At 43.5% G+C, this 13,801-nt stretch overlaps 1 protein-coding gene across 15 annotated transcripts in view; it reads right to left on the bottom strand.

Moving 5' to 3' along the window:
• The window catches only part of NHSL1 (NHS like 1), a 258,599-nt gene that overhangs the window by 40,729 nt on the left and 204,069 nt on the right, over nucleotides 1-13,801 (bottom strand). For 12 of the 15 annotated variants that reach the window (XM_075597820.1, XM_075597806.1, XM_075597809.1 and 9 more), the window contains exon 2: nucleotides 4,810-4,962. In XM_075597820.1, the coding sequence (XP_075453935.1) occupies nucleotides 4,810-4,962 (153 nt within the window). The other 3 variants (XM_075597818.1, XM_075597817.1, XM_075597821.1) reach the window with 3 other exon arrangements.

The raw sequence follows: 13,801 nt of genomic DNA, 5'->3' as shown, positions 1-13,801 counted from the left end.
ATGCCACTTTAAAATCTGTTTCTCTTCATGTCATTTTGTTCAACTACTTTCCATAAATCTATTAAGACTACGTGGCTCTACTTATGTCAAGTAGAAAATAACGAAAGTACTAGTTAAATGGAGCAATAAGAGGAGTTACACACAATACAATATGTATCCATTATTGCAGTTATTTTCCTTCCATTTATATTATGCAGGCAGTTTTATACAGAGTATTATTAGTTCTCCACACAAGTATGACAAAAATAAATAAAACATAAAATGGTCTACAAAAGGATGATCATAATGGATGTTGGATCCGTTTGCTTTATTAATTGCCTCCTTATTGGTTAAGTCCCAACAATATATAGTGTTCAAAAAATATTTTGTTTTTTTAACCAATATAAAACAATGAAAAAGTTGTTTTTATTGGTACGCTGTTAGCAAAATAATACCCCACTTAGCTTACAAAAAAGGGTATCTCCGTCAACATCTGTTTGTGTACTGGCTTTAAGAAAAGAAAAAGTCTATCCGCGTGGATTGAAGCGTTTGAACCAGTGGCTGCACAATGTGAGACTTGGAGATAGGGGAATACACATACTATATTAATGACCTACATTTACATTATTCTGCACACCAACTTTAGCACGCTGGTTTTATTCATGCATGGCAGAACAAAGGGCAGTCTGGGGCAAATCATGTTATGAAAGACGCACAACAGCCATTGTCTCGTAATTCTAATCTTCCATTATTGCAGAGGTTATCTGCCACCTTGAGTCCCAGTTTTGACAGCTAAATGTCTACAGAACTCAAAGAATGAACAAGCCTAATTGATGGATGGACCACTTATGGATTGTCCACTTCTCTGAAATGTTGTAGGGCTCTGGCTATTAAAAGCCTCAAGGCAACATGGGAGCATCGATTTGTGACACCGTTGTATGTAAAACAAATTAATATAAAAATTTAGTGACACAATGTCATACATTGACAAACCACACTCGTACTGTGGGTTATGTTAAGGACGGTCATACTATGGGTTAAGTTAAGGACGGTCATACTATGGGTTATGTTAAGGCTATCAGGCAATCTGGAGAAACACCCTGGTGTAACAGGGACTTATCCCTGTTAAAGAAACTATCTCTAAAATCCAGCAGGGATTTGGTTAAGTGCAGCAGGCAATTAACCAGACTATCTGGCCAATTAAGTCTGTAACAAAAGCAAAAAGTTGGGCACGGGAGAGAGATTCCTTAGCTCACATACGAGAAGGAGAACTGCAGAGATTTCCTTAGCTCACAGCTGGGCTGACCTGGGGAAAATATGTCTTGATGTACACAGAAGGACTGTATGCGGACAGCAAGACAAGGGGACAAGACCTCTATACCTGGACACAGACAGTGCCATAGCACACAAGGATGCTTTCCCAGGAGAAGAAAGGCCTTCCCCTACATCTACAACAGAAACAGATAAGAGACTTTCTTTCTGGAATGGTGTGTGTGCGTATGTATGTGTATGCGTGCGTATGTATGTGTATGCGTGCGTATGTACTGTAGTGTCGACGGTTATTCTAAAACAAACCAGTGGCAATTACTAAAAAGACCCAGGTACATGCTAGGTACATGCTGCAACATTTCAGTGACATTTCTGCAGAGACTAATGGCCCATCGGATTAACAGCGGGGGTACATGGCAGTCCCATTCAAACTGAATGAGACTGCCAGGGACCCTTGCTGTGTTAATCCGATGGGCCATTAGTCTCTGCAGAAATGTCACTGAAATGTACCTGGCTAGTTTAAGGCAAGTTTTCGAATACTCGTTGGCTCGTCGTGTGTGTATGTGTATATGTGTGTGTGTATGCAGTATGTTTGGGATGTAATCAGCCTAGATACCCACCCAGTTAGATAGGACATATACAGTACTGTCTAATTATTCTCCAAAGTGGAGCAGGTTTTTCTTTTATGTTTTGTGTTTACATTGTTAAAGGAACAGGCAATAAAGCCTTCTATTAATTTCACCCTAAAACTGTATCCATTTGCATACCTCTGCACACATCTCTGATGCCAGGTGTAAGAGTCCAATTTTGGAATGATATTAGATGTATCTGGAATTATGACAGTAATTAAATAGTAGGGGCAGTGTTGCATGTTTATTTTATTACAATTTCACTATACCGGTTACAAAAAAATAAAATAAACTCTTACCATGGGTGGATAAATTTAAATGCTTAGGAGTCAACCAGAATGTTTAGAAGCCGGCTTTCTGTTAGGTTGATAAGAAAAACAAAACCGGCTGTCAGCTCTAGGAAAAGCGCTGCATAGAAGGTATTTAATGATAGGTAGCGTCACGGTAAGTGAGTAGTAGGCACTAATGAAAAGAGGTAATAGGGAGCCTCCGTGGGGGAGCAAATCAGCCAACAACGGACTAAAAAAAGTCTTAGAGGTGTATAAGCTGCTATAATGAGCATATGAATCCCAACACACGGTAGACAGGTAAGGCGTGGAGTACGCTGTTACTCATGATAAGTCGCCATATCCCTTCTCCTCTTGGCCACGCAGGAACAGTGTAGATCCTATGTCTCTGTCGGCGTCTGTATCCAATCCAAATAGTAACAATGCAAAGAAGGGGGGGGGGGGGGGGAAATCGGTGTGACGTCTAAATCCGTAGACAAACTGGGAACTCACCGGCCAAAGTGGTATAAATAAAAACAACTTTATTAAACTACATAAAGAGGAGCATGCTTGAGAAAGTGCCAGTGACAGCGTGAAACGCGTGGGAGGAGGAGCTTTTTTCACATGTGGATGTAACACATTTTTTATGTAGTTTAATAAAGTTGTTTTTATTTATACCACTTTGGCCGGTGAATTCCCAGTTTGTCTACGGATTTAGACGTCACACCGATCCCCCCCTTCTTTGCATTGGCTTTTTGTGCTGGGAGAGGGTGGGGGCAGCCCTGTCTTTGCATGGGTCAGTATGCACCTGCGACACACAGCCACACCTCCCCCTCCCTAGGAGGACAGCGACTTGAACGGTCAATCACTGCCACTGCGTCCGCACGCGGTGATCAACAGGTCAGTCATCAGTGCACGTAGCACAGGCGCCGAGGGGGGAGGGGTGGAATCTTAGGCGCCCAGGATGTTTCCATCCCTGAAAGAGCTCAAACTTTTAAAGGGGCATGAAGCAAATGAACAAAGTGATGCCCTCAACTTATATGATTTGCAAATATATATATATATATATATATATAAATACCGTCGCTGCACAGCACCAAATTTCTTCCAAAAGAGAAGTCCTGCTCACTGCACTTCCACATCAGTGGATGTGGTAACAAGAGCCTCTAGCACAAATCTTAAATGTAAAAACTATGATGTACCTTAACTTTAGGCGAGGCAAAGGTTTTTTTTTTTTTTCCAGATAGTGACTTTTTTTTTTATGGTTCAACATGATAATTATTCATAAATACTGTTTACTTTCAAGCAAATCTCACTCAGATGTAGCACGGGGGGGGGGGGGGGGGGGAGCTTAGTCCTACGAAGAACTGTTATGTTGGTTCATTAAAAAGGTACCAGAACCTGCAACAACCCTCAATTTCTCCAGGGACAATGTGAGGCAAAGTGAAGCATAGCATCCAATGGTTCATGCTTTACAGACACACATCTGCTAAAAGGAAGCTCAAAATGGGAGTTCAGGACAAATTTGATGGATCAGACTGGATTTTCCAAAGCCTGTGTGTGTTCCCATGGTGACCGGTTTTGTACATGAAGGGAAATTCAGGGCATCTGTGCACACCGGACAGTGACCCCTTCACAAGGCAGAGAATTCCCGCTTAAATTCCAGCCCTCCAATGTAACGTAAGATTACGGTTAAGACAGCATAAGCTCTTGAGCAGGATTAGTATCCATAGGATCCATAGGGCTGACACAAATCATATAGAACTACATAAGTGATTAGAAATGCAATAAAACCAGATACAGGCATATCTATGTTGATGGAGAATGGAATAGGTGTTTAATAGATTGATTATGTGCACAATTAGATTTTTGTTTTCGATTGCACCCATCAGTGTGAAATCCTCTGGCAGTTTTCTACTTTGGATAAATACTGACGTACTGTAAAAACAGTTTTGTGACGACTCTACAATGAACGCATTATCACGTTTTAAGAAAAATGTTTCATAGCCTGACCATAATTGCGGCTACATTTGAATCACTACTGCATCTTTTCCTCTGTTAGAGGATCATAACAAGCTATGTGTAAAAGCAGCACGAGTTGTAGATTGTTGTGATATTTGAACTGCTCAATGAAACATTAGGACCATCAATAATTACTAAAACAACTGTTAAGATTGTAGGAAACTCATGATATGCCCAAGTCTCTACTGCAGGAGTGGCCAACTCCAGTCCTCAAGGGTAAACAACAGGTCAGGTTTTAAGGATATCCCTGATTCAGCACAGGTGTCTCAATCAGTGGCTCAGTCAACGACTGAAGCAGGGATATCCTTAAACCCGACCTGTTGGTGGCACTTAAGGACTGGAGTGGGCCACTCCTGCTTTATTGCAACTCCAGTGCATGCTGCTATGGGGGACTGCACATTTCAGAATTATTTTTTATATCATTTACAGATTATTATTATTCATTTGTATTTACGATCATGTCAACCCAGTGACTGCCTCTGTACGTGTTCGTGTCTCCCCTCTGTGTTGGGTAAGTCACACTTTAATTTTGCGCCTCAATTGTACTAGGAGTGGCTTGAGGTCCTATTAAAGCTCTGTGCATTGAAATCTCCTTTTGGCGAGGAATTGATTCACACTGTTCAGCTCATGTGATGCCCCCTCACCTCGTAGCACAGATTTCAGGTTCAGCTTGGCTTGCCTGTGTAGGTCCTCTACACACTGAGGTCTGGATGATGGGAGGAACACATTCTCCTGCTGGTGCCAAGAGGCTGTGTAGTGGACTGTCCATTTACTCTCCTTATCTAGACTGGAAACAGCTGTAAAGGGACAGAGGAAAAGCAAGGCTTTGGTTAGCTACAGTCACATGTGTACCGCCTCGGTTTGATTGTACAGCACAACTGAGATACATACAATATGAGTAAGGTGGTGTTGTGAGAAGGTAGTGAATGCAATGTGTGCAAGTCTGTACATAAACGTAACTCTGGTGCGGTGTTTACTCCACTTTACTCCCTATTTCTGCACTCAGCAGACGCTCATGTACTCCCCTTAATTGCTTGAAGAGAGACCATACATGTATTACACTTAACATATACACATATACATATTATACGTTATGCTACCTTACACTGATGATTTGTGTTAGAAACCTAGAACATGACATCCATATGGTACTTTGTAGACTGTGTGTGGCTGGTACAATCGGACATCAGTTTGTGTTAAACATTTGGCCTAAAGCGCATGGCTCCATTTCAAATTAATCATTCAATTCAAGTTTTAAATGGATAAATCTGTCTACTATATACACAGCATGAGGCAAGAAGCCATCACTTTCATCAGACTGATTGGCCAAGCTCAAGCTCTTGTGCTATTAAAAAATCAAAGTAACCAGAACGGTCTGTGTAAGAGGAGGGGGTTCAATCATTTCCTCGCCAGAGCCGCATCCAGACCGGTCTGTGACACTGCCGTGGAACACTCTCAATGTGTGCCGTCACGGAATCCCCAGAGGCATGTGTCAGGTGCAAACAGCAAGTGACAATGAATGGGAACACATTGCCATATGGAGATTACAACAGTTATTATATTTCAGTGGATGGTGGAAATTACCATTTTTGTGAAATCAGACCATGCATGTAGGAAATGACTAATCAAAAATGTTGCCTACAGCATTTTGTTGGTAATTCACAGCAAACAACTATTTTTTTTTTTTTTACAAAGGGGCCTATTCATTCAACTCTGATATTGTCGATGCAAAATTGCCCCCAAAACACTGCATGCAATGTGACACGATAAAAATCTGTCTTTTTCGCTGTATTCGTTGGGAACTATATGCATACAAGTCACACAGTTTGATATCTAATTTGCATGCACTTTATGCTGCAATACCAGCTGAAAAATGACAATCACCTCCCTTATGTAGGCGAAATAGGGTTTTTAGGGCAGAGGAGAGTGGAGAGAGAGACCAATTCAGGAGAGGGCTCATTGACTTACAGTATATATGTCCAAATCTATAAACCATTATTCCACTTGGAGAGATGCATGTGAAAGCACCTGGGATACAGGTGTCCTGGGAAATATGCTAATTCAAATATATGCAAATAATTTCAATTAACATATTTTCCAGGTATCTTAGGTGTGTTCATAGTTATCTCCCATGTGGAGCAAAGACTCTTACTCTGTCTCCCTCCCAAGCAAAAGTCCTATAATGGTTTACCTGAGGGAGGAGAGATTTTGGGCCGTTACTTTGCGGTCGATCGGCAAACTGGCAATTTAATGATTAGCCCAGGAATATGCGATTTTGTCCCATTTGTAGAACATGTAGTCGCATAACCGGCATAAAATCGCATTAAACAATTTCAGTTTTCACACGGTTTGGACGTGTGAAAAGTGCTTTATGAATGCGGCGAGATCATCATTTATTTAGAACGTGCCAACATATTCCGTAGCGCAGTACAATCGGGTTGGAGGATAAAAAACAGCAAGATAAATATTGCTAATCCGTATGAAAATGGCTGTTTTTGCCCAGAAATGCATTTCTTGGAGTTTAATAAATAGCCCCCAAAGAATCCAAGATGAGTGTACACATGCGGTCAGATCGCGCTTACAAATTGCTCCAAGTTGTGTCACTGGTTGGATGAGATTTGCTTTTCCTAAATTGTAAAAGTAGAAGTCATTTGTTGTGTATTTCTTCAAAGGAGAGATGTTTTGTGTGTCTTATTTAAATAATTTGAGCTTCACATTTTTTGGAGCAGGGGCACTTTGTGTAAGTATTTAGCACTTTGTGTCATTGTTTTAAGTTGCTCAGTAACCATGATTCTCAACCAGGGTTCGGGGCTCCTTGAAGCAGTCTCAGGGGTTCCTCCTATGGACCACAGACCCCCCTCTCCCCATGGGGTGGTTTTTTTTGTATGTATTTTGTAGGTTGGATTGAGTGAGAGTGGGGTAATTGACGGAAGGTAGGGGCGAGTGAGAGAAGAGAGGGGGCAGGAGAGAGTGAGTGAGGAAAAGAGGGAGTAAGAGTGAGACGCAAGGGATAAATACATGTGAGGCGGGAGGGGGGAGAGTTAGTGAGATGGATGAGAAAGAAATACATGGGTAGAGGGTGGGAAATAGAGGTGGCTCGTGAGGTGTGAAATGTTGTGACTGACCCCGTAGAACCTAATATGTGTCAGCCAGATAGGGGTTCCCCGAGATTTTTCGAAATACTTCAATGGTTCCTCCAAACAAAAAAGGTTGGAAATCACTGATCTAGCATGTGGTCAAACTGAATATAGGAGGAGTTAGCCGACACCCATAAATTAATCAGTATCAATTCTTTATATTAGCTTTCCACTTCTATTCATGCCATCTAAAAACTCCCAGATCTTTCCTGCCCCAGACACCTATATGAGTGATAAATAATGTGAAAAAATATGTATTGTATTTGATCCATATGCTGATGAAAGAAATATCAATTCACACACTAAATAAGAAATCGTGCCTAGAAAGTCAGAACCCCGATAGTTGGCCGCATACATGTAACTGAGTATAATCAAGCAATAGTCATAAAAAAAAATGTTCTGCAAACAAAGTATTAGCGCGCCTGTCCCTTCATCTTACGCCATGATCATGGGACGTTCATTCTGTCTACGAAACACAACATTAATGCAACATGGAATAAAGGACGTGTTTGAGACTCTACAGCCTGTAGTGGAAGAAAAGCATTGTATATCTTTTTAATCCTATTTGCCCCGCACTTGAGCACTTGCATCACGTTTCCTCACATGCCTATAAAAAGGTGTCTGGTTTTGATGCATCTCCAGGTGTTTTGTAGGAATTGGTAGTCTAGTTTCTCGTACCTCTATGCTTTCAGTGACAATGACAAATGTGCCACAAGTGCATACATTATTCTATTCTCACCAGGCGCTCCTACCTACTGCATGCAGCTATTATGCCCACTGTGCAACAACTTGCACTTACACTCCTTTCCCAGAGCGAGACACCGTATAAAGCAATACAAATCCCAGGGGACAGAACATAGCCTGCAAATTATTTAATAGTCCCACACATTCACGAGCTGTACATGGATCCAGTATGCCTATAACTAAAGTAAGCTACTATATATATTTAAAGCTCGCATTAAACAATATTAATACCTATTTATTGAATATGTTAGTTCAATAAAAAAAAAAAGTGTCAACTAACAGTACATATGATTTTATTTATTAGTCCCTGATGCTGCCACCTTTGACTGCACGAAGGCCCCGATCAGACAGGATGCTACGCGACGTGTGTGCGCGTTCATCACTCTTTCAGTTTGTTCTGTGGGAGTTTTCAAACTGGAAACAACTCCCGGCGGCGAAGTGCAGCGCAGACGCAGCTGCACTTGGAGACAAGTTGTCATTTCAACCGGCAGCCGCATCACGTGTACTTCGCCAGCCAATTACATTACACACACTTTCTTTTTTTTTTAATTAAATGGATGAAGTAAGTCCCGCCTCCAAGTCGCGTCATTCTGTCTTCTGGGGATGAGCACACATCGTCCAGCAGACAGAGGCGCGGTAATGTAGCAGCCTGTCTGAGCTGCAGCTGATCGCACTTGGCACGGTCAAGCACAATAAATTTAAATCTGCCTGGCCACGTTCACGCGGCGCCCCCAGTGAGCGCGCACGTACGCTCGCAGGTGCTGAGCGCGTGCCGAGACACATTACATAGAGTTTGAGGTGCGCTGAGGGGTCACATGACCTCCTCAGCCAATCAGCCCCAGTCACTGTTAGGCCACACCCCCCGCACACACAGAAAGTTGCCGGACACCCTGCGCTCATGCTTGGAGAGTTGGTGATGTCACCACTCAAGCATGAGCGCGGTCAGCGGCACAGGGGACGCAGCCTGCTGCGGTCATTATTTATGTACAGGCATACCCCGCATTAACGTACGCAATGGGACCGGAGCATGTATGTAAAGCGAAAATGTACTTAAAGTGAAGCACTACCTTTTCCCACTTATCGATGCATATACTGTACTGCAATCGTCACATACGTGCATAACTGATGTAAATAACGTATTTGTAACAGGCTCTATAGTCTCCCCGCTTGCGCACAGCTTCGGTGCAGGTAGGGAGCTGGTATTGCTGTTCAGAACGTGATGACAGGCGCATGCGTGAGCTGCCATTTGCCTATTGGGCGATATGTCCTTACTCGCGAGTGTACTTAAAGTGAGTGTCCTTAAAGCGGGGTATGCCTGTATGTTGTTGCACATGAACTTTCACGGTAACAGAGGGTCCTTTTAGAGCACGTCACCATATTAAACTGTGGTCTAATGCAGGGGGGCTCAACTCCCGTCCTCAAGCTCCCCACCTCCAACAGGTCAGGTTTTCAGGATATCCCAGCTTCAGCACAGGAGGCTCAGTCAAACACTGCACCATCTGTGCTGAAGCAAAAATACCCTAAAAGCCTGACCTGTTGGGGGGGGGGGGGGGTGGCTTGAAGGCTGGAGTTGTGCACCCCTGTTCTAATGTAGCATGCATACAAAGTAGTGTGAAAAAAACTGAAATGTTAAGAGCGTTTGTAGGTCTAATTAAATAATAATCTCACAGCACAGAAAAATAACACTGAGCCGACTAGACTGAGTGACAAAGGTTTTATCCATGTTCAAAAGATTTCAAAGGAACAAAAAAAAAAGTACAATGGTAACAAACCACTGAACTGCAAAAATAAGCGCACAACAAAGACGTGTGCGCCCTGGGAAAAATGCAAAAACATCACACAAATCAAATGCAACGTGTAGTTTGTGCAGGCAAACACACAATATATAACATCACAATAGCTATTCGCGATCTATTCAATTTAACGCTTTCAGTGCTAGGGGCCTGCAGAGCTGCATGGGCTTCATAAACCATAAGGATGTTTGTCACTAGCTGAATTACAATGAAAGTGGTACTGTGTGTGAATGCGGCCGGCCATTATTGTGTTAAACAATGGGACGAATCTATTGAAGTTCTATTTAAAAAAAAATAAAAAAAATTGGTTTTTTTTAAGATGTTGCCGCAGACAGGGAGAGCATTATTACATGTGTTAGTTGGCATTTGCGGAAGAGAGTCAGAAAAGGTTGAACGGGATGCAACATGACTACTTACTCTTCTTCTTGAACAGATTTATCAAGGACTTCAGCTTTGTGTTAATAAACACCACCATTTCCAAGATCCCTCCAGCCACGAAGTGGAAAGCCCATAGAAAGCTTGCAGCAGCTGAGCAGGTGCCTTGGTCCTTACTGGTGCTGCACTGTGTCCTTCCAGCAGCCCCACACACCCTGCTCACCTCTCCCCCTGCCAGTCCCTTTCTCTGCTATCTTCACGTTACCTTTGCTGAAGCTTAGGTGCCGTGGACAAGACTTCCACCTGACAAAGCCTTTCTGCAAAATAGATCCCTTGAGCTGGGTAGCCGGTGTGAGGGGGGTTAAGCTCCCTGAATGTGAAGTTCAGCACCAACCTCACATGTGCTTCATGCAACAATCAGACTTTCTGCCTCGTTGCTTCTTCATTCAAGACAGGCTCCACTTTTCATCCTTGTTGCACTGCCCCCCACCCGTTTCCCATGCTCACAGCAGCACTCTAGCTCAGTCTGCTCCCAGTTTTCGCTGTTGAGTTAGTTGCTGCTGCGGCTGCTGCAAACATACTTCCCAGGCTACTGCAGGGTGCTCAGCACTGTGTGCACTGAATGGGGCAGTATTGGCTTTCAGCTATTGTTTGTCAAACACGCCCCCTGCACCTCCCGAAACTCTCCCACTGAAACCGTTCTCTGTAGGGCTGTTACAAACTGATTGCTTTTCTGTATCTGTTTATTTCCATCTCCTCTTTTGCCACTTCCTTGATGATTTGCAAGTACCATTTTAATGGTTCATGATCTCCTGTCTTATTGGCATTAACCTGCACCCTAAAAAAAAAAAAAAAAAACACATACTGGGGTGTACATACTGTGCCAACGCAAAGACAAGTTTGCTGCAATGCACTATACACCTTTTATCACCCACTTTTGTGTGTAAAGTAAAAACGTTGATAATCAGGTAATATTACATACTGTATGTATTGTTAGCCAGGGATGTGTATGTCACTTATGGCATGTTTTTTTTCATTCACAGTGATACACTCCTACTTCTGATACTACACAGACTGCAAGCTTGAGGCACATGGGGCCAAACTGGGACAAATTAGGATATTTACTAAAATCTTCTAGCAAAAAATAAAAAAAAAACCCAAAAAAACAACAGCACTGTCAAAGAAAAGGAATCCCAGTGAAAGTGGTAGTTTTTCCCCTGATACATCTAGTTCTATTGCACTGGTTTTCAGACCTTAGTAAATAACTTTAGTAAATAAAACCCAAAGTATCAGGATATACAGAGACAAGTTTAAAACGCCTCTCTTTGTACGGTTTCTTGTATCACATGGAACCCATGTAGTATAGGCCAATTTGCTGCAGATAATGACCCCAAAGGTGATGTTTAGCCGTACCATAAAGCCGGTCACCCTTGGGTGGATTAGTTCTCTTTCCAAAATTGCCTTTGTTCATAATCTAGTCACATATTTCCATGTTTAATCCACCCAACATTGTCCATTTCAGATTGTAATTTTTGGGGTTAGTTCGTGGGTTCAAATTGAACAATGTAATAAATATATGTTCTGAAATATGAAACAAACATAAAAAAATATTGCATGGCAGAGTGCCTTTTACTCTGCACATTCAAAATAGGATTGTAAAGAAATCTGGGGATTTCATGTAGCTACCGGCTGAGAACGTCAATGTTTCAAGACACTTTGTATTTAAAAAAAAAAAAAAAAAAAAAAAAAAATCTGCGACAAAAATGGTGCAAAATTGAAGGCAAAATAGCCCCAGATTAGTTCGCTGCATTTTCTGAGATGCCTCTACTTTGGTATAGTGAAGATGATCTAGAGGCGATTTGCAAGAAGAGTTGTAATGGAAGCCAGACTGAAATGGACGTGTCAGTCACACAGTGACCATGGTGATGGCTTCCCAGACAAGGCAGAGGGAGGGGCACAAGGTCAAGACAAGAAAGGTCATTAAGGCAAGTGCACAAGCCACTCCATGCATAACTACATTGTGTGTGTGCAAGACTTTGCTGCTTTTCACAGACAAGACATTCTACATCCAGCTCTCATGGGGAACGGACATGTACATGATGCAGAGACCATTCTGTTAACATGACTAAGGTAGCACAGCTCTTTAATCTGTCAGCGCTACATCTATTTACCTTCTAAAATAGTTTATGTAGCCATGTGGCCCCTGGCTAATACATTCTCTGCCCTAGTATTGTAAGTCCTGGTAAGAGCAGGCAGTGCTAGGGTTAATCGCCTCTCACATGGACCAGCATGTGAATCTCTTCTCCTGTAAGTTAGGCCAAGCTCATGGTGGCGGCGGCGCCAAGTGCGCGCGCTTGCGTCTGCGCGCACTTCCAGGCCTCTTACCGTATTGCCTACTGAAGTGGTTCAAGTGCCCGCGGCGCTGCGTTGGTCGACGCTGCTACATTTTGCCACCACAACTCAAATTGAGATTTAGGGCTGCACTAGCACGACGTCAGCTGGTTCAGCCAATGAGGACGAACCAGCTCAGTGACTAGCCCGCGGTCGCCATGCCCACCTCTATCTACGTGACCAATCTACTGCAGTTAGCTCACATATTGCTGGGGCTACAGGAGTGCACGCCGGGGAGCGCACGCCCACGCCACAACCATGAGCTCGGCCTAAGTTTGTTGCAGTTTGCAGGTGCTAGCCTGAAAAGTGTTGGAGTCCCATCCCTCCTGTGCAACATGATTGTAGCAACTTACAGGCTCATGTTTGGGCTTGTAAACAGCTGGGACCACATGACAGGAGGGGGGCCTGGCTGTAGTTTTGATTCTGTCCAATCAGTGGTGCAGAGTAGCATGGTCCCTCCCCCTGTATAAAAGATGTGGGTGCCCATCAAATGGGTGTGTTCTCTCTGTGCTGGCCTGCAACTTGGGGAGTAGGTGGTGTGTTCTACCTTGCCCCATCAGGGGGTAAGGGGGTTGAGAATAGCCTAGGGGCCTCAAACTCCTGGGAGGCCTAGTCAAGGAAGAAGGGTCCTGCAAGTCGAGCTCTGACCCTGGGAAGGACTGCAAGCTGCGAGGTGGCAGTAACCTGGATTAAGAGGGGTTCAGGGAATGCACCCATCTTGCAAGAGATGGATATGAAGTGTCTGCTATTCCACCAATAAATCCTATTGTACTGTTCCTGCTGGCTTGTCCCTTATTCTAAGGCCGCGCCTATAGTGCCGTCGATGGCGACATGACGGGTGACGTCACCCGTCTCCACCGGCGAAAGTTATATTTCGCCGGGCGGCAGCGACTCGGGTTTCCGGCTATTTGATTGGTTCAAGGGCCATCACATGAGGCGACAGCCCTTGAAAAATCAATCACCAGTAAAACATGTGTACCAGCAAATCTCCCTTGGGGGGGAGGGGAGGCGGTGTTACATTTATATCACACAAGGTAGGAAGTGTAAGCTCGCGTCCATAGTTAGCGCAACGCGCAAGGCCATAGAGCGCACGTGCGCTACCGATTTTTCGGGAGCCAAAATCTTTTATTTTGCCGCACGACAGCTGGGTCATGTGTGCGGTTCAGCCAATGAGGGCAAACCAGTCCCGTGACGTC

This window comes from Ascaphus truei, chromosome 4, assembly GCF_040206685.1.
Source record: "Ascaphus truei isolate aAscTru1 chromosome 4, aAscTru1.hap1, whole genome shotgun sequence".
Classification (NCBI taxonomy): Eukaryota; Metazoa; Chordata; class Amphibia; order Anura; family Ascaphidae; genus Ascaphus; species Ascaphus truei.
This window is presented reverse-complemented; position numbering and strand designations above follow the sequence as displayed.